At 39.3% G+C, this 21,252-nt stretch overlaps 7 protein-coding genes across 7 annotated transcripts; 5 read left to right on the top strand and 2 right to left on the bottom strand. All coding sequences in view use genetic code 12, as the record gives it.

Annotated features, from left to right (window-relative positions):
- Positions 1–5: 5 nt before the first annotated feature.
- On the bottom strand, positions 6–9,710 carry TOM1 (E3 ubiquitin-protein ligase; the record flags this gene model as incomplete). The annotated part of the gene is made up of 1 exon (XM_067693895.1): positions 6–9,710. The coding sequence occupies one exon, from the start codon at positions 9,708–9,710 to the stop codon at positions 6–8; it is 9,705 nt and encodes a 3,234-aa protein (XP_067546271.1).
- Positions 9,711–10,182: 472 nt separating this feature from the next.
- Positions 10,183–11,562, top strand: PRP3 (U4/U6-U5 snRNP complex subunit; the record flags this gene model as incomplete). The annotated part of the gene is made up of 1 exon (XM_067693896.1): positions 10,183–11,562. One exon carries the CDS (start codon positions 10,183–10,185, stop codon positions 11,560–11,562), a length of 1,380 nt encoding a protein of 459 aa, XP_067546272.1.
- A 218-nt stretch (positions 11,563–11,780) lies between these two features.
- I9W82_004790 (uncharacterized protein) lies at positions 11,781–12,088 on the top strand (the record flags this gene model as incomplete). The annotated part of the gene is made up of 2 exons (XM_067693898.1): positions 11,781–11,828; positions 11,888–12,088. The coding sequence occupies 2 exons, from the start codon at positions 11,781–11,783 to the stop codon at positions 12,086–12,088; spliced, it is 249 nt and encodes an 82-aa protein (XP_067546273.1).
- A 794-nt stretch (positions 12,089–12,882) lies between these two features.
- On the top strand, positions 12,883–15,483 carry RNR1 (ribonucleotide-diphosphate reductase subunit; the record flags this gene model as incomplete). Its single annotated transcript, XM_067693899.1, has 1 exon — positions 12,883–15,483. One exon carries the CDS (start codon positions 12,883–12,885, stop codon positions 15,481–15,483), a length of 2,601 nt encoding a protein of 866 aa, XP_067546274.1.
- Positions 15,484–15,861: 378 nt separating this feature from the next.
- I9W82_004792 (uncharacterized protein) lies at positions 15,862–17,991 on the top strand (the record flags this gene model as incomplete). The annotated part of the gene is made up of 1 exon (XM_067693900.1): positions 15,862–17,991. One exon carries the CDS (start codon positions 15,862–15,864, stop codon positions 17,989–17,991), a length of 2,130 nt encoding a protein of 709 aa, XP_067546275.1.
- A 319-nt stretch (positions 17,992–18,310) lies between these two features.
- On the top strand, positions 18,311–20,602 carry I9W82_004793 (putative carboxylic ester hydrolase; the record flags this gene model as incomplete). Its single annotated transcript, XM_067693901.1, has 1 exon — positions 18,311–20,602. One exon carries the CDS (start codon positions 18,311–18,313, stop codon positions 20,600–20,602), a length of 2,292 nt encoding a protein of 763 aa, XP_067546276.1.
- A 10-nt stretch (positions 20,603–20,612) lies between these two features.
- Positions 20,613–21,236, bottom strand: I9W82_004794 (protein-arginine N-methyltransferase; the record flags this gene model as incomplete). Its single annotated transcript, XM_067693902.1, has 1 exon — positions 20,613–21,236. One exon carries the CDS (start codon positions 21,234–21,236, stop codon positions 20,613–20,615), a length of 624 nt encoding a protein of 207 aa, XP_067546277.1.
- Between the last annotated feature and the right edge of the window lie 16 nt (positions 21,237–21,252).

The raw sequence follows: 21,252 nt of genomic DNA on the forward strand, positions 1-21,252 counted from the left end.
CCCCCCTAAGCTAATCCAAAACCTTCATGTCCCTCAGTTATAGCCATCAACAATGAACCTCTTAAAGTTTCATAGTTTTCATACACTGGTAAATCAATTTGGTTAAAACAAGTGTGGGAAGAAGGCAAACGATCTGTTGCACCATAATCACGATGAATACTAAACTTGCATGTACCACTAGCTCCTGTCAACTCTTTAAATCCATTCAAAGGCACTTTAGAAGTACCTGTAGCAAATTGCAACAACCGTGCCCTTTCTTCATTATCAAAGGACTTGACAGCTCTCCAGAACCATTGTATTTGCACCGAAGAAGGAGAATAATTAACATACTGGGTATGTGATTGCCAATCATGCACATCAATATCTGGCAATCCTGAAATCAACAACTCCAATTCCTTCTCATCAAATATTGCCACCAAATCCTTCGGTATAATCTCATGGAATCCAATCAAGAAATTCTCCATTTGCTCTTCCACCGACGTTTGCAATCTATACTCAACAACTTTCTTGACATACAATTGCTTATTCTCTTCAGTCACAGGGATATTTGAACCATTGGGTATTAAATCAATAACCTTGTGCTCACCATAGTCATCGGTCTCAACACTAAGAGTCTCAGTAATCACATCCGTAATGTCATTCTCCAACATCCATAAAAGTGATTTGTAATACTCAAGATCCAAAGTCTCCATATCCTTCAATGACTGAGGTTGACCCAAAATACGCTTGTAAACAGCTCTTGAGAAATGACAATCCAAAAAGCAATTGTCATAAATGGCCTTTCCAATGATACGTCCAATGAACTTAAAGAATGACAAATGCTCGGGATTGACATAAGATGTCCTATTAGGATGGAAGGTCGTTTTGTCTGACACCACCGGCAAGAACAACGCATAATCAGGGTTGAACATTTGCCTACTCAAAACTTGATACCATTCACGAGTAACTCCTCCCGCATCAATACCTTGCTCACCTTTGAAATTAATCTCCAATTTTGAATTCTTAAACTCATCCTTAGGTTTGAAAAACAATGCACGATAAGAATCTAAAAACACTTGATCTCGACGAATACTAATTGCCAATTTTGAATTGTTTGGTTTATCCTTGTGAAGTTTGCGATCAAAGTAATTCTTTTTGTTATCAAACTCCAATACCTTTGGGTTCTTAACCAACATACCAAAAGGTCCACTCATCAAATTTGGATTTGATCTCACCATTTGATTCAAAATCTTTTTATGCTCGTCAGTAAAGGAGAAAAACAATGACTCGATTGGTTCCTTGGTGAAATCAATCTTTTTCACTTCATACTTTACATTCTCCTTATTTTGAAGATCACGAACTTTGCCATGTTTACAAACAACCATCAAAGCTTCAATCAATGGCAATAATGCATTAGCAATATTGTGCAACTGAGGATCCTTCTCCAAAACTCTCAAACACTCACTTAAAGAATCCCAAAGATTACCAAGTGCCAACTTCTTATAAAGGTCTGTAAGTTCCTCAACATCACTCATCCTGTCAGCTTGATCCTTGTCTTTATGTTCAAACATGTAATCAAGTGCCGTCAAAACACGTAACAATTTGGCTTGGTCCGAAGAATGGGCACTGAATTTGGAAAACGCCTTGTTATTCAAATCACCATTGGTGACTAGCTCAGAAGTCAACTTGTTCAAATCAGTGATAATCTTTTGCCCATATTCCGCTGCTTTCTTGGATAACTCACTCTTGAAAATATCCAGCACATTTTGCAACACGGACAAGTTCTGCATTGCACTAATCGTTCTCCTAAATGTAGAATTTGAACAGTCATTACCAGTCAAAATGGTAATGATGCATCTTATATTCTCTTCGGGGATCACTGGTGGACTGAAAGGTGCGGGCTTGCTTTCTGACTTTCTCAACGCATACAATGGACGAGTTGAAATCTGCAATACTCTTGCCAACACATCCAAAAAGGTCTGGTCCTCAGCCACCAATTTGTTATCCAACAACCTCAACAAATAATTGATCGGGTACTTATTCTCTTTGGCAACTTTCTTTGATTTTTTCAGTGGCAACAAATACGGATTTTCATGGTCAGTCAAAATAAAGTATCTCAAATGACTGTTTCTTTCAAGAAGAAAATCAATTGACTCAATAAATTGTATTCCTGTGGATATCTGGGTAGTGTTTGAAGGAATCCTGTATTTGACCTCTTTGCCACCTAATGCCCGACTGCATACCTGAGAATAAATCTTTTGCATCAGACGTTGATTGGTAAAAGCTTCAAATAGCACAGCGAGCATCAAGTTCATTATCTCAGCTCTGCTATGCTTATTGTTGCACATATACTGAAGAGCGTGGTAGATTTGTTCTCGTTGATTTATCGACAATGGGGAGAAAAGTAGTCTTATTATGGCAGCAATACCATTCTTATCCATCAATGGAGTAAAGAAAATCTTGCCTGACTTCTTCTTTCCTTCTTGTGAGGAAGCAATTTGTGAACCTTCACGTCTTGAATGTTCATCGTCTTCATCATCAGCCACATTATCATCAGCCGCATCTTCAAATTCATCTCGACCTTCGTCCCATTCAGAAAATCTCCTTGCTAATGACTCCAGCTGTAATATCTCGTCTCTGATGTTTCCTGGTAACGCGTCCAAGAAATCAGGGTCAATTTCCCTTGCATCTGAATTACTTGTGGTGGCATTGGCACGCCTTTCTCTCACATACAGAGCAAACACCTCTTCTCTCATGTCTTCAGGAAGTGCCTCAATATAGTCCGGATCAATGTCAGTGCCACTTATGTCAACGTCTCTATCTCCAATTCTCACCAAAATGGGGTCTCTTGGTGGCTCGTTCGCGGCATTTTCCTCTCTTTGTTTGGCCTCCTCTTCACGTCTCTTTTGCTCCTCTTCAATTTGCTTTTTCCGTTTCTCTTCTTTCTCCTGTCTAGCTTTTTCAAGGTCTGCTTTCTTCTTTTCGTAGACTTCGATACTTTTTGCTTCAATCCTATTGACAATACCAGGAATCACTCTTAAAACCAAATCTTCCTTATCCTTTGGATCAAACATTTTTAACGCATCAGCCCACCTCTCAAAGGTGGACTTTATATGAAGGGTATGACTATGATCCATCACTCTTCCCGTTTGTCCAATTTGGATCATGTTTTCAAAAAGTCTTCCAATGGTACTGGCTCCTGTTCGACGAACACCATCTTGACTTATTTCAATCGAGCCATGCAAATTACCTTCTCTGAATAAGCCGTCTAATAACAACGAAATCGGCGATGTGCCATCCATTCTTCCATTACCTGCTTGGTCAAAGACACGTCTCAAAGCATTATTGGAGGGTAACACAGCAAGGTCCTGTTGTGACTCAGGCTCACTGTCCTCTTCTGAACTGATTTCAGTGATATCGTGTTCTCTTCTAAACCTGAATCCACGATCTGGTGGTGTATCCTCGCCCATATTGTATTCTCCAAAACCAAAGTTTGCATTTCCATCTACTTGCGCATGTCTGTGGCCATGATTGTGACCATATCGATTAGGCCAGTCTTCTTCATCCAGACCATTTTGACTATCTAACTCCTCAATCCAACCATCCAACTCCTCTTCATCATACTCACTTTCTCCCTCATTATCACTGTAATCTTCTCCACTGACAGGCTCCCCTTCTATGTCAACCTCTACATCCACATCATCATCATCATCATCATCTTCTTCTTCTTCCTCATCTCCATAGCCATAGCCCTCCTCATTGGAGGAATCAATATCCAATTCGTCAATTATTTCAATGTCGTCAAGGCTTCCTTCCGAGCCCTCTTCGTCTCCGTACGGATCTTCCTCCATTTCAACATCCAGTGGTTCATCTTCTTCGTCTGATTCATAGGATGAGGCAGAATCCATAGAGTCTGAGGCCTCAGCAGATATCATTAAGTTTCCATCGTCATCGTAGTAATCATCCTCTTCACTGTCCACTTCAACGTCATACATACCCAAGGTTGAATTACGGAATAGATCAGGAGTATCATCTCCACCTTCGTTTTCATCATCGGGAACAATATCATCATTGTCATTATCTTCCTGTCCATCTTCAGCAAAAAGTTCTTGAAATTCAACTTTGTTCTTTCCCAAATGTGTGATAGGTTTCAAAGCAGCCTTCTCTACCTTATCGATATCAGGGAAGTTCAAGTCAAACTCAGCAATTAAGTTAGTCAACGCAATAGGAACTTGCTTTTCAATGTAAACCTTGGATATATGGTACATATCATACTGAATAGCTTCTTTGTTGAGTAGAGGACCGATGGTGTCACGGAACTTTGGCGATATCAACTGGCCACTTAGCTCAAACAAGTCAAGCAATTTACCATACCTTGATCGAGCAACAACATTTAACTGAGACGTATCCTTCATCACTTTTGTCAATAAATCCACCACAAATCTTCGTATTAAAGCAAGGTCTGGATCTTCCTTCTTGGCATTTGATACGATACCTGCAATAGACGAGGAGATTAGGCACATCAAGGCCATTTTAGCAGTTGAAGAAACAGCCACGCGTCTTTCTAACTCCACGCCTGATGCATTCAACAGCTGGGTGGGAATCAATTGATGCAAGAAGAAGTTTAAAGACGTTGACCTTGGCTTTACGTCACCACGTTTCTTCTTTGAATACGCAAGGAAATTGAACTTTGCTTCCTTGTATGATCCCAAAAGCTCTGCAATGCTCTGCAAAAGGAAACACAAATATGCAAAATTTACATTGGCAAAAATATTTGTGGGTTTTTCTTTCTCCTTTTCGTTCTTTTTAGCTTCTTGCTCAGGATCAGAAACCCAATCGGTTCTAAAGGCATCCATTAACTCTGTTAACAAAAGATTCATAATGGCTCCCATTTCAAGTGTCTTTGGATTTGTTTCATCGGGATTGCCACCATCTCCTGTAGATTTATTATCTTCTGACTTTGTAACAACCAAATCGCCATATGTTAAAGAATCTTGACCACTGTACCCCTCGAGCACAATGTTCTTGGAAATGGCATCAGTAAACGCCTGTGGGTTACGGAAAACAAGTGGCATACTGTCTTTCAATAATGATTTAAGATTCTTGGTCTGTTTGAAGCTAGACCCCAAAAGCTTAGCCAATTCAGGCCCCATATAACTCTCAACAGTCTGTTTTGTTTCAAAACAATAACGCATCATCAACACTATACTGGTTTTAAGCGACTCTGCAACAGTCTTGTCTTCGCCAGGATTTTTTGCCACTTTGAGTAAAGCTGCTAAAACTGGCATTTTCGATATCTTTTCAGATACAGTGTAGTCCATTGCAAGCAACGCCATAACGCGAGATATACCATTTGCCGATTTAATATCAGAAACCTGATTGACTTTTGAAATCTGCTCTAAAAATAATCCCTTCAAGGCTTCGATGTCACTGACGCTTTGATCTGAACTATGCTGGAGGTTTTCATGGTTGGTTGGTTCAGCTGGATGTACATCCTCTTCAACAAGCTTCTGCTCAAGTATTGCCATTAAGTATTGATAAAACGGTTCATCGACTGCCAGTGGACCAATAGAGGACTCAGTAAATAGATTTGTCACTTTTTTCAATGCATCATTCTTTGCAATATCCTTTTTCTGAAGCAACAACGATATAAGGTGTAAGTAAACAGCATATGTGTCAGAACTCAAATATCCTACCCTCGAAGCTTGATCAATAAGCTTATCCAAGCGTTCTCTATCCTTCAACACAATGAGAAGATCAGCTACCAAATGAGTGGCTTTTGGATAAGTGATTGCTAACAGAATCCATTTATTATCCATCAGCTTCCAAATTTCTTTACTAGCATCAAAAACTTGTTTGGAACTGGGGTAGTCACCATTATCCAAGGAAAAGTCCACGTCTGCTGACTTAAATTCGTCTGCAAAAGCCTTCCAATCGGCATCTTTGAAATTATCAAATTCTTGACATGATATCGCCCTCCCATCGCGCAATGCTGACAAGTCCAGTTCATGGTCAAAGTAATGTTCAGCTTGTGATTCCGACATACCCAATGAGATAAGGTATGCAACCTGATCCAGGTCAGGAAACACTCGTCTAACGTCCAAAGGAACGAAATTTTCAGTAAATTCATGTTCTTGATACAGATGGGAGGCGATATAAATCACCTGTTCCACTAAAGGCGTCGGGATGTTTTGTTTTGATATTCCATTATTGGAAGTGCCAACAACATTGTCTACCAACTCAGATGTTAACTTCAATGCTTCAAAGGAAACTTGAACCAAGAATGACATTGTAATACTCCTCTCCAAAGGCCCAAATGGTGTCTTCAGATAATATGATTTGCAGAATGGAAAAGTTCCCAAATCTGTCTCGCTGACGCTTTTTGCAAATATCATCAAACTTTGACTAATCGCATTTTTGACAATGCTACTTTCATCGGCACAGATGTACTTGAGCTCTGCAGTTTTTGCAACCTCTTGTTGATCCATTTGCAACAAATCGTCCCATAAAGTCCGACTCACATCCCTTAGAACCAGGTAAAATGAAGACTGAAACAAAGCAATTGCAAGCGGCGTGTAAACAGTATCTCTGGTTCGCTCCTTTTGACTGATGATATATAAATTGATATTTGATATCGCCAAAATGTAGCATTGCTGATTGTACCTTGATTCCATTGGTCGTCTGTACGATTCAGTCATCAATTTTGCGATACATAATAACAATGTCACGGCATCTCTTTTAGTTTGGTGATGTGCATGATCCACTCTACGAGGAATGCAAGTCCTAACAACGGAAGCAAATATGAGGGCAATGTAACCTTGGAAATAATAATGAAGTGTACGAAGTTGAAGAGTATTCTTGAACTTGGGATTAGTTCCGCTGGTATCCATTTTGGTATCAGCTGGATCACAAACATTAATCTGTAATGGAGGACTGTCATTGGGGAAATTAGATGTCATTTTCAACACCTCATCTGGAGTTCTATTTCTCAAAACAGTCTCCTCAACAATGCTTCTTTGCAAAAGCATAAACAATCTCATCACAAAGTTTTGATGGGATCCAAACATGTCAACAACCTGCTTAATTCTCTCCGTGAATAGTAAACCCAAGTTTATATAGATTTCTGTCAAAGCGAAGAGTAGCACATTTATTTCACCCAAATGCTGCAAGAGATCAGTTCCCTCCTGAACACTAATGCTATCGAAAAATGAGCCCTCGTCAGTGAAGAAAAGATAATTTTCTACCACCTTGACCTCGAGCAACTTCCTAAGCTTTTCAACAATCATAGGAAATCCGTAGTCCCTATCCTCATCATCAAAATACTTGAAAATACCCATCAAGGAAGCAATTCCATTGGACAAGAAATAATCGTAAGGTGCCTTTTTGATTGTCAAAAATTTTAACCACTTGGCAAAATCAATTTCACGTGCAACTTCTTCCCCCCACAGTCCACTTTCTTGCAACAATCCTCCAAGGAAGAAAAACACATTATCGAGTAAAATGGAGCATTCGTTTCTATCCCAGCTTTCAACTTCCGTACCATTGTCAACTTTTACAACTGGGTCCTCCTCTTTCGATGTGTAGAAAGGTCCTGATGGAGAGTCGTACAATGTCAATCCCTCCATATGATCATCCACATAAGCCATGATTTGCTCGATTAATTTCAGCACTTGTTCTAAAATCAAGGGTTTTAGACTTGAATAGTGTCTACCCAATTCATCAAACGAACAGCCTAGATTCGTGGCCATGTCAGATTTAACCAAAACTTTGGCTATAGGAAGCAGATAAAAGGATTCAAAAAATGTTGGTATACTTTTCTTGTCAACGACTTTCTTCAAACCTTCATTGTTTAAACAAATCGCACCAAGAACTTCCGGAAGGGACATCAATAACTGTCCAGAAGGTATAAATAATTTCTTGTAATTGTCCAAAATTGTATCAATTACGTTTGCTTCGTTTAAAATTGAAAACGCCGTTGGTTCATTGTGGATAATGAAAAACACAGAATCAACAGTACAAGCTAAAATTCCTGGACCGAATATTTCTGGATTGTTGACTATTTTGTTGAAGCTCAATAGAATTGGCGAATCAAATAGATTCCGGAGCCTATCCCCTTGATCAGAGTTTAAAAGATCTGCCACAAATTTCATCAAGTTTCTCAAAAAGTTGGCTTTTCTCAACGGAATCATTGTATACGGAGGATATTCGCCATACTCTCCATCGTCATCGTCTGGAGCATTGAGCGCCGAGTCCACTTCAAATTGGATATCATTAATGATAGAACTGAAACCATCATTTGCAATGAATTCATCAAGCGATTCAGGGAACCCGGCAATAAATAAGGAAAGCAGATGAACAGCGGCGGAGCACGACCACTTGTACTTTGACCGAATGTCCAAAAATGGCATCAAATCATTGAGCAATCCTCCAGATGCAAGACGAGGCACAATGCTCTTTGTATTGATCATGTTACCAAGCATGTTGAAAAACAATATGTAAGCGTCTTCGTAATACCCATCATCATTTTCGGCAACAGAGGCTTTTATGCGCCTCAAGCATTGAAACAAAACACCATGGCTAACATTTCCTCCCATACATCTCAATATATCACTTCCCCATACTTTTTTCATTGAAATGCACTCAAGGGCTTTCATGGCAGCATAGAATACAGTCCTTGGTACGTGATCGCTATTTTCAGGCAGAATAGCCTCCACCAAGAAACTCAATATATATGGTTCAGCTTCGAGTAACTTTGTTGAGGCATTTTGATGTGACAACATACAGCATATGAACGCTGTAGCGAAGCATTTCATTTGAATTAATTTGTCTCTGAGTGCGAATGCTTGTTCAGATTGAGTATTTAAAGACTTCGCGACTTCCGATACTAGACTGAATGCAAACCAAGAGTTCTTTGGTAATATTTCCATTCCTCTCAGAAATATCTGTTCCAAACTCATTTTAGAGACCGAGTCTTCTGAAACCGAAAAAATCTGCAAACCCTCAGACACAACAGCTTTCTCTGATTTACACTTCTTCAGGGAAGGAACCGGTCCTTGGTTCGTTTCCCCGGGTTTGGCTTGCGACAATGTAGACTTGTAATACTGAAAGCTGATACTTTTCCATTTTTGTGGGAGAATCTTTGTGTGCTGTAGAGTGTCAACAAAATTATAATGGTCACCTATGATACTTGATTTCTCATTTGAGTCCTTTTGGTCACTTTCGATCTGTCTCAGGTGGCACTCAGCAGGAACCAAGGGAGGGTACGCTTTGGCAATTTCAAGAATTTTATCCTTTGCTTCCTTTGGTGCAGAGTACCGAGATGCCCCGGTCAACACAAACTTTTCACTAATCAAAACAGCCACTTCCAAAGCCTTTAGCCTGACATCAATCGTTGGTGTGTTGATTAACGCGTAAATCCTCTCCATACTTGAATAAATATGCTTGTCGGAGCAATTACTGAGTAACGTGTTTGTAAATTCAAGACATGTTACGATAACATCGGCTTCTTTTTCAGGAATGAGACGTAACTTAGGAAACTCATCCTCAAGCTCGTATTCTTTGATGTGTTTGGCAAAAATCTCATCAATGCGGTTGAGAACTGGTATCCAGTGCAAAAGGTCGCCTCTTGGTCTTTTCCATTGCAAGTTTGATTTCAACAAGTTTATGAATTCTTTTTCGTCGGAGTTGGTCAAGTCATCAATCAATGATTTGATTGGGGCAGCCAACTCCATTCGCTGTAAGTGTTCTCTCTTGTCGATGATCATGACTTATTTATGAACAAAAGTCAACTTATTGCAGCGTGATTTGAAAAAGGAAAGTAACAAGAAAAATGAGAAAAAGAGAGTTTTGGGTATCAGATCTAAAAGCAGTTGCTCCCAATTAGGAGAGCAAAAAAAAAAAAAGAAAGAGCCCCAGAACACAAAGGGAACAAGTGAATGATGAGTAGTAGTACAATGAAACTGACATTGAAAGAAAGGTGAAAGCCCATTCCCTAAGCTGCTTCCAAGAAGTTACTTGATACGACTTTATACTAAGTGATGAGTTTGGTTGTATGCGTCACTGCAGTACATTCGGTTAGTTTGTAGTTGCCTTGGGAGCTACCACCTCATGTAAATGCCTCGGCCGCAAACACAAAAACTAAAAAAACGAAAAGGATAAAATGATGCAACAGATTTTCAGCAAAAGAGCTTCATCAATACAACTATGCCAGCTAGTAAACGAAGTCGCGATAAGGGTAGTCCAGATTTGGCAGCACATTCAAGAAAGAAGGTGCGTGAAGAGTCAGATTCAAAACGTTTTGGTGATGACTCGAACTCCGTCCAGCGAGATGCTTCACAGAGAAGTGGGAAAGGGCTTGATGTCGAGTTGCATCCTCTTTTACGTGCCCAGACCGCATCGATACCGACTAGTCAGAGTAAAGACCCGAATTTGAAGAAAAAGAAATGGTTTGATCCGGCAGCGTATAATCCCTACATCTACGACACAAACAGCGTTTCAAGGCACAGACCAAAGCCATTGAAGTTCATCGAACATGGTAAGTACGTCAAACAGGGAGAAAAGCTTAGAGAGAAATTGAAAATCGAGGAGGAAGAGAGAAAACGACACCAGGAATTGGAAAGCAGAGGGCTAGTTCCTGATATCAGCTTAAATGAAGAGCTGTATCAACCATCATATCCGCCTTTGATGGAATGGTGGGATAGACCGTACTTGCGGGATAACAATTATTCAAAAGTTAACGATGAAAGTCGTTGGATTTTAGACAACGATGATATGCCTGTTACTTCGTACATACAACATCCTGTGCTAATTCAACCCATTTGGGTAGACTCCAACGAGTCCAGCACGATGCCCATGTTTTTAACGAAAAAGGAACGGAAACGTATGAGAAAAAATGACAGACAAATACGCTACAAGGAGATGCAGGATAGAATTAAACTAGGATTGGAGCCCCCGCCAGAGCCAAAAGTCAAGTTATCGAATTTAATGAATGTGTTGACTAATGAGGCAATAAGAGATCCTACTGCAGTTGAGAATCGTGTCAAGCAACAAGTGGAAGAAAGATTACAAAAGCACCTTGCTGATAATGAGGCACGTAGATTGACAAAAGAAGAAAAACACGCAAAGATTTATGCTAAGCAGGAACATGATCTTGCAAAGGGAATTTTTACAACTGTGTACAAGGTGAAGAGTCTAGATAATCCACTGCATCAGTTCAAAATTGATGTTAATGCCAAGCAAGACAACTTGTTTGGAATATGCTTGAAGAATCCAGAGTTTAATATTATTATTGTTGAAGGAGGAGAAAAGTCTATCAATCATTACAAGAAGTTATTATTGCACAGGATCAATTGGAAGGATAGGGGAGCTTCGAATGATGCTGGGAGGGAAACTGAACTGATAAGTGGACGCACTTCTACTACCCATGACAGTGAGGGTGAATGTTCTATCATTTGGGAGGGCCAGCTTCCTCAACTCAACTTTCAAAAATGGAGTTTTATGTACTCTCGAAATGATGAGGAGGCGATCAGTGTACTTAAGAAGTTTGGATTAGAGAATTACTGGAGGCTAGCCAAAAGTGAGTAAGTAGTTATACATAGATTGATGCAGATAAATGATAGTATGTACGATTGCAAACTAAAGATGCGCACGCTGCATGTGCTCCCTGCGATTCGCAAATGAAATTTTGTTTTGTGTGGGGAGAGCCTACTAGACCGAGATCCGAAAAAAAAAACTCAACGAAACTCATTTAACAAATTGAGCAACATCAGTTTCTTTCAATCTAAAAGCAAACAGAAGACACAATGGGTTCAGCATACACTATATTTGGTAAACAAGTACCAGCACACGTTGTATGTACTTTAATTCAGTAACTCCGCCTGAGACTCTTTTTACTAACGGTTCCTCATAGTTGTCTATTCTTACATTAGGTTCGGTTGTTGCTGGAGTCACCATTCCAAAGTTTTTCGGAAGTGCCGACGCAAACAAAGATGCTGCTGCTAAACCCGCTGCTCCAGTAGTTCAATCTAAGGAAGATGACTTTGATTTGGAGAAATTCATAAAGTATGTACCATCATTTGAACAACCCGTTTTATGTGGCCCACAGTACTAACAATTGTCTTTTAGTGATTTAACCAAGGAAGAGACCAAATAGAGTGAATGTGAACACTAGTTATATATTGACTATAATGAAATAAAGTTGCAACAGCATAGAGTTACAATGTTACATCGTAGAGTGATTGATCATCACAACAGTGGGAAGAAGAAGAGACAAAGCAATTGGTTTCATAGCTGAGCATTAGGACCTTGTTCGAATGAGTTAGGTCCTGAAAATTCTGTCTCCACAACTATATAGGCGGAATAGCCATTGGTATGTAAGGAAGAAAAATGGTAGCAACCAGTTGGCTCCATTAGAAAATTGAGCTACTTAATCAAGTGCTACAACCGTATATGCATTTCTCTTTTCACCTTATCAGCCATCAAATACCGATACGGGGTTTTCTAAAACTTTCTTGTTTACACTTTAATGTTAAAAGCCGAACTTCGTAGTTTCATTGTTTTCATTCAGTAAGATCTAAAGATGAAATTCTGCAGAATGAAGAGAAAGGTGTTTGTGAAATGGATTACAAATCATTAGTTATGAAGAGGTTTTTTTAGTACTTTTCCTCTTTAGGTATGTGATTTGTTTATGTTTTGAAAATAATGCAGTTGAATGTTTTGATAAATTTTGTGTGTGTGTAGTGTGTGTAGAAAGACAAAATTTTCTTCGCGTTGATGACAAACGCGTCCTTTGCTTCCTTTTTTTTTTTTTTGCCTTGCAATATATAAACAAATCATCCTTCTTTTGCTTCTGTTTTCAGTTTGCTTTTCCTGATTTCTTTCAACACCACTAAACTTCTAACAACCATGTACGTTTTTAAAAGAGATGGTAGAAAGGAGCCTGTGCGCTTTGACAAAATTACAGCTAGAGTTCAAAGATTATGTTACGGTTTAGACTCAAATCACGTTGAACCAGTTGCTATTACCCAAAAAGTCATTGCTGGTGTTTACCAAGGTGTCACTACCATTGAGTTGGATAATTTGGCTGCCGAGACTGCTGCTACTATGACCACTATACACCCGGACTACGCGGTTTTAGCGGCAAGAATCGCGGTATCAAATTTGCATAAACAAACCACCAAATTATATTCCCAAGTTTCTAAAGACTTGTATGAGTATATCAATCCAGAGACCAATCTCCACGCTCCGATGATCTCAAAAGATACTTACGATATCATCCAAGAAAATGCCGATGAGTTGAATTCAGCTATTGTTTATGATCGTGATTTCAATTACAATTACTTTGGTTTCAAGACTTTGGAAAGATCATACTTGTTACGTATTAATGGTAAAGTTGCTGAAAGACCACAGCACTTGATTATGAGAGTCGCTATTGGTATCCATGGAAGAGATATCCCAAGAGTTATCGAAACTTACAACTTGATGTCACAAAGATACTTTACTCATGGTTCTCCATGTTTGTTCAATGCCGGTACACCTAAGCCACAAATGTCTTCTTGTTTCTTGGTTGCTATGAAAGAAGATTCCATTGAAGGTATTTATGACACCTTAAAAACATGTGCCTTGATTTCAAAGAGTGCTGGTGGTATTGGTTTACACATTCACAACATTCGTTCTACTGGTGCTTATATTGCTGGTACAAACGGTACCTCAAACGGTATTATTCCAATGGTTCGTGTGTTCAACAACACTGCGCGTTATGTTGATCAAGGTGGTAACAAAAGACCCGGTGCTTTTGCTTTGTATCTTGAACCATGGCACAGCGACATTTTCGACTTTATCGAAATTAGAAAGAACCACGGTAAAGAAGAAATCAGAGCTAGAGATTTGTTCCCAGCTTTGTGGATCCCAGATTTGTTTATGAAGAGGGTTGAACAAAATGGGGACTGGACCTTGTTTTCTCCAAATGAAGCACCCCGCTTGGCTGATACTTATGGAGATGAGTTTGTCGAGTTGTATGAGAAATACGAAAGAGAAGGTCGTGGTAGAAAGACCATCAAAGCTCAAAAATTGTGGTACTCCATCTTGGAGGCTCAAACCGAAACTGGTACCCCATTCATGTTATACAAGGATGCTTGTAACACCAAATCTAATCAAAAGAATTTGGGTATTATCAAGTCTTCCAACTTGTGTTGTGAAATTGTTGAATACTCAGCCCCAGATGAGGTTGCTGTTTGTAACTTGGCTTCAATTGCTTTGCCTTCCTTTATTGAGCAAGATGGTAAGCATGCTTGGTACAATTTCGACAAGTTGCACGATGTTACCAAAGTCGTTACTCGTAACTTGAATAGAGTTATTGATAGGAATTACTACCCAGTTCCTGAAGCTGAAAGATCCAACATGAGACATAGACCAATTGCGTTGGGTGTTCAAGGTTTGGCTGATGCATTTATGGTTTTGAGAATTGGATTTGATTCCCAAGAAGCTAGAGAATTGAATATTCAAATCTTTGAAACCATCTACCATGCTGCTGTTGAAGCTTCGATTGAATTGGCCCAAGAAGAGGGGCCATACGAGACATATCAAGGTTCTCCAGCCTCACAAGGTTTGTTGCAATACGACTTGTGGAACAGAAAGCCAACTGAATTATGGGACTGGGATGAATTGAAACAAAATCTAGCAAAGCATGGTATGAGAAACTCCTTGTTAGTTGCACCTATGCCAACTGCTTCTACATCGCAAATTTTGGGTAACAATGAATGTTTTGAGCCATACACCTCAAACATTTACTCAAGAAGAGTTTTGGCTGGTGAATTCCAGATTGTTAACCCATATTTGTTGAAAGATTTAGTTGATTTGGGTATCTGGAACGATGCTATGAAGAGTAGTATTATTTCAAACAATGGTTCTATCCAAGCTTTGCCAAACATACCTGATGAGATTAAAGCATTGTACAAGACAGTTTGGGAGATCTCTCAGAAACATATTATTGATATGGCCGCTGATAGAGCAGCTTTTATTGATCAATCACAATCGTTGAATATTCACATCAAAGACCCAACAATGGGTAAATTGACAAGTATGCATTTCTATGGATGGAAGAAGGGATTAAAGACTGGTATGTACTATTTGAGGACACAAGCTGCCTCTGCTGCTATTCAGTTCACTATTGATAAATCCATTGCCGAATCGGCTGGTTTGAATGTTGCTTCTTTGCATAAGCTAAACAGACCTACGTACTTGTCCAAGTCTAGAGATGGAACTACTTCGACCGATAATTCATTCCAAAAGAGCCCTACAACTGAACCAACTTCTTTGGAAAACTCGGTTGCTGATTTGAAGATTGAAGATAAGGCTGACAAGGCTGAAGAACCAAAGAAAGATGGTGAAGAATCAGAACCAGTTGATAACAGAACCATAGAGGAGATTGAAAACGATATCTATAGTGCTAAAGTGATTGCTTGTGCTATTGATAACCCTGAATCATGTACTATGTGCTCAGGTTAATACAAAGTTTCCTTTTTCTTTTTATGGTTGTTTTGCAACCTTTTTGTTTCCCAGCTTTTTTTTTGTCAGGTTTAGTTTAGTTTAGTTTTTTTTTTAGTTAATGTTTAATGTAAAGTTTCATTTTGGATCGAGAAATAGGCTGCTCTACTGAAGGCTGGATTGTCTTCCGTTGGTATATGTTTAAAAGGGGGGAGGGGGAGGCTATAGTATTTGAAATTGGCATAAATTACACGCACTGATAAAACATTGACAGAAATTTCATTTGGGAAAAAAAAAAAAAACAACTGTGGGTGAGTGGAGAGACACAATCTATAGAGAGCTTGTTTTCTATTAATAGAAATATAGATAAAGGAAACTAATATCAAAAAAAAAAATTATATGAACAATAAGCAGTCAAACAATTCTGATAACCAGGATCAAACTTTGCAACAAAATCAATCACTGGGTCTGATCAATAAGATATCTCAATCACCGGACCTACCTCCGCTGGATCCTCAAGATATTCCCTTGGCCGATCTTAATCCTTCCAGAATGTCAACATCAGAGTTGCTTGCTGAAGATTACGAGAATGAATCGGGGGATGAGTACACGAGGCTATACCATCAGGATAGGAAACAAAGATGGCTTAACAAGACTAAACTGTTTTTCCATAGATTGTGGATCGGTCCAGAAGAACCTAGAGATGATTACGCACCTCGCATAAGAAAGTTGGAGTTTCTTGAAGAACTACCGGTGAAGTTTAACCTGAATATACCAATAACTTACAGAAGAATATTGCTTGGTGTCTATCTTTTGTTCTGGTTTGGATTGTGCTACTCAATTTTGATTCCGTACTTGACAGTGCCCCCTTCTTCATCGGATCCATCTACTCCCCACATTCATAGTCTAACTTGTCTGTCTCTGCATGAATTTTGGAATGGCAAGAATGCAGCGTGTGGATTAAATGGAGAATCATGTCCGGAGATTACCAAGCATAGTGGTGACAAAGATGTGGTGATTCGATGTCCAGCATTATGCGATCGTGGAAGTTGGACATACTCGTTGATACCAATTGGAGATCAAAGAATTAAGCATAGGGGTTACTTTATTGGTGGTGGTGACAAAATCGATTCCAAAATTGAAGACACACAACTTACAAACCCATACCGAGCTGATTCATACCCTTGCGGGGCGGCTGTGCATGCTGGGTTGGTATCCCCATTTTGGGGTGGCTGTGCACGCTTGTCATATAACAGCAAAAATCAACCGTATTTCAAGTCAACAAAAGGTCATTATGGTGTTGATAACTCAATTGAGTTCAAATCGTTTTTCAAGTCATCGTTTTATTTCAAAATTTTAAGACTAAATAAAGAATCCTTTCATCAATGCCATGACCCTCGAATTGTGATTCTTATCATAAATGTCCTTCTTGGTCTCCCTATCGTCTACCTTGCTAGTGGTGCTGCGGTATACTGGATAATTAACGTGGTAGGGTTTTGGACCATTTGTATGGCCACCGATCCACCAATAGTTGTCGACGCTTCAGATCCTCAAGATTTTGCCAACTTGATCTCACTTGGGTTGGAAAGGTTCTTACCTACATGCTCCATCTTGTATATATTGTGGCATTGTTCAACCAAAAGAACGTTGTCGGAACCGACATCTCCCGATGAAAAAATATCTTATCTCAGTCGTGTTTTCTTATGGTATCCATTATTTTGGTTGGGAGTGTTGAACAATGTGAGTTTTGACAGGTTACCGGTAGATCGTCTTACAATTAGTGACTTAAAGGAGCAGTCTGGTGCCCTTTTAGCAGTTTCCTCGATAATTGTCACCATAACGATTTGCGCTGTCATTCAAGCATATAAAATTTGGTTATCAGGTAGATTCCAAAAGTATCTCAGAGTGTATTCAATATTTGTGTTGGGTTTGGTTCTTTTGGCACAATTGCCTGGCTTAAGCTTGAGAGTACATCATTATTTCTTGGCCATGCTATTGATACCTGGTTGTGCAACACGAGGCAGGACTGCATTAATGTTTCAAGGGATTCTTTTAGGATTGTTTCTCTCTGGTGCATCAAGATGGGGTTTAGCGGCAATTGCGGAAACCATAACTTCGCTCAAACGTGACGATCCTTTGGGTAAAATAATTCCACCTATTTTCACTGCTTATAACTCGACATCGGGAACCTTACAGTGGCAGCTAATCCCTGAAAATGTTACAACAACTGCATCTTATAACAAATATTCAGCGATTTCGTTGTTGATTAACGATATTGAGTACTTTGTCACCAACACTGCCTCTTCAATAGACTTGAAGAGTTTGTTGGCGAATACTAATGCCCCAATTTACGACTTGGTTCAAGATTCGCTCCATAATGGAATTAAGGATAGCAATGGTGATATACCATTGTATATCAGGATTGGGAGAAAAATACCCAATACAATGGTGTATAGCGATTTTTCCAACGCTGCTGTTTTGAGGTGGCCAAGTGGTAACCTTACTTTGCCCTTACCAGGTCTTACATGAGATGAATGTGAGGAGGTTTTTGCTTAGTGCTAGAAATGCTATTGAAAGGGTCTAAGAGAATGTCTCGTCTATTTTTTTAAAACACTGCTAGTCTTGTGTTATAGAGAAGCTCTCGTCCAATGAATAAGCTCCGCTCTCTTCTTTATCCTCTTTCTCTGTCAGTACCCTTTTCGGCTTGAGTGGGTTCTTCTTCGGCTCTAATTTGTTGCGACTACTTTTGTGTTACTCATGCAATCAGTCCTATTTCACATTGGTTAGCAATCGTTTCAACAATCATGAAAACTTTTCTTGCTACAACCACAACATTCCTTTCCATGCAATGATATTCCCCGCAGCACGGACTACACTACATGTGCATCGAATCACGCTCGTGCGAACGAAAAACTTGATCGTATTTGCCAGGTACAACAGCGCCAAGAGCCAAAACCAAAGCAAATCAAATGAAGTTCTCGGTCAAAGCGTTCCCCACCAGCCCAATATAAGGTGGTTCTATGCCTCAGACGTTCCCATTTCCAAACCTGAGTGGTTCAAGTACACCAAAACAAAGGAACCGGAATCATTCCTTCCATTTTCAGAATACGATTCTAATAGGCTAGAACGAGCATTTAAGAAAAAATCTGAAAAGCCAGTTGAAGTCAATGAGGATAAGTTATTTGAAGTGGATATTGCCAAGTTTGAATTGAGTCCGGTTTACTGGGATGGTCCAGTTTATGAAGTACGCCGAGGACTTTGGTTTACTAATGATGGAACTCCGTTGCCAAATAGCATCAGTAAAAAACTTGAACAGGGTTACAATCTGGTCAAACCATACTTGTTTAAAAGCAGCGTTGGCGAAAAGAAGCTGAAAGGTAATAAGCAGAAAATTTCTAAATTTAACAAGTTGCAAGCTGAGAAGGAGAAACAACAACAGCAAAAGGTTGATTTGAATGGACAAAAAGACGTTTGCAAACTTGATAATGGAGAACTTGTATTGTACTTTAACGAGAATAAAGCGGTCATGTTTCCCGAGAGTTACGATTCCAACTTCCAAATTGATGCTATACGTTACTTTGGTCCCAATCCTGTTTCATTGTTAGGAGTCAATCACATTCAGCGTGGTTATACTGAAGAATTGAAGGAGAGTTTATTTGACAAACTACCCAATAACCCTTTACCAAGTATTGCCGATACATTTCAACAAGAATTTGGAACTGTTTTGGGGAAATTGAATTCAGAGACTGATGAGAAGACTGAAGATGGTGTAAATGAAGATGATTCAATTGACAATGATGTCGATGACAAACACATGCAACAATACCTTGAAGCTGATTATGACTTGGATACTTCAGAAAGTAAATCCAATAGAGAAATTGACCATTTGGTATTTTGCATTCATGGCATTGGCCAAGTATTGGGGAGTAAATATGAATCGGTCAATTTCACTCATAATATCAATGTGCTACGAAACACAATGAGGAAAGTTTACGAAGAGAACCACGATTATCGAAAACTTGCTTATCCTGAAGGTCAAGTAGATGAAAATAATAATCGTATTCAAGTGCTTCCCATTTCTTGGAGACATCGTGTTGATTTCGCTCCTCAAAGGACGCAACAAGAGAATAAAGATTCACGATTACCAACTCTTTCACAATTGAATGTTGAAGGAATTCAAGCCTTGAGGAATATCGTTGGTGATGTTGTGCTTGATGTGTTGTTGTATTATGAACCAAAGTATTTAAAGCAGATATTCACATCAGTTACTTCCGAGTTGAATCGCGTTTACAAATTATATACGGAAAGGAATCCCAACTTTAAAGGGAAAGTACACATCTTGGGTCATTCATTGGGTTCAGCCATTGCTTTTGATATCCTTTCAGGGCAGAGCGGTACAATCAAAGGCTCAATAGATGTAACCAGGGATCTTGGTTTCGAGGTTGAGAATTTGTTTCTTGCTGGTTCTCCAGTAGGAATGTTTAAACTTCTTGAAGGTAAAAACATTGAAGCTAGGTCATCAAAAGATTATGAACCATCAAAAGATGCTCCCGCTGTTGCACCTAAATGCAAAAACTTGTACAATGTATTTCACCCTTGTGATCCGGTTGCATATAGGATCGAGCCATTGGTTTCTCCTAAATTTGGCGACTTTAAACCAGTTCCTGTTCAGTTTGCCGTCAAGGGTTTCAATAGCCAAATGACAGAATTGGCAAGCTATGGAGATGAAATTACTGAAAAGATTTCTTCTGCTGTCAAGTGGCTAAACTTTACCAAAAAGGAAAAGACTACAGATCCCAAAACTGTTGAAGAAAAAGCATGGCAGGAGAATGCATTGGGTGATATTATATCCAGTATTGCCTTTACAGAAAAGGAATCCGCCGATAAGGAAGATAGAGATGGAGATGGAGAAGCTAGACGAAAATTGACACCAAAAGAGTTGACCATCCTCACGTCGTTAAATGAAAGTGGCAGAATAGATTACAGTTTACCTATGGGTGTGCTTGATTTCAGTCTCGTATCTGCTGTTTCTGCGCACATCTCATACTTTGAGGATGAAAATACTGCTGGATTTATAATGAAAGAGCTTTTGTCAAAGAGAGGAACTACACCTAAAAGTGAAACAGTAACTTTATATTAGATCAGCCTATTTAATTGATTAATAAATCATCTATACTTTGATCAGCATCATGTTTGATCAACTCCAACATTCCCTCGGGTAAAATTGGAGCATCCTTATCATCAACAATATATCTAAATGGCATCTCGGTGGATTCGTATTTGTTGTACTTGATTTCGGGATAGTCCAAGAATTTGATCTTCTCAAACTCGATTCCATCTTCGATGATTCTCTGAGTAGTTCGAACGGCAGTATCGGTGGTCATTTGTAAAGACCCCAATCTTCTTCCAACGAACCCATACTTTTCACGTAATATGCCAGTACGATCAATTCTTGGATGTTGGCCCAATATGCCTCCAAACACAAAATACTTGAATTTTGATTTATCTTGTGGTGTTAAATCGGTCTCAGCAGCAGGATCAAGTAAACATACCTCTTCTTTTTTCAAACCGCCCTCTTCCAATTCCACACACTCTTTGGTGGTCCAATTGATACCCAAGTCGAGCAATCTTTGAGGAATATCTCTCTCAGTCGTGGCAGGCGGAAGCGAGGTGAGAATGAGATTGTCTTTACCAACGTCTCTAATAATTTGGGAGTATTCTAAGATAACCCATTCGGAAAATCCTTCTTCCATGTGCTCAATGACATACTTCATGTTGCGGAGATGTGAG

The sequence above is a fragment of the Candida metapsilosis genome, assembly GCF_017655625.1.
Source record: "Candida metapsilosis strain BP57 chromosome Unknown scaffold7, whole genome shotgun sequence".
Taxonomy (NCBI): Eukaryota; Fungi; Ascomycota; class Pichiomycetes; order Serinales; family Debaryomycetaceae; genus Lodderomyces; species Lodderomyces metapsilosis.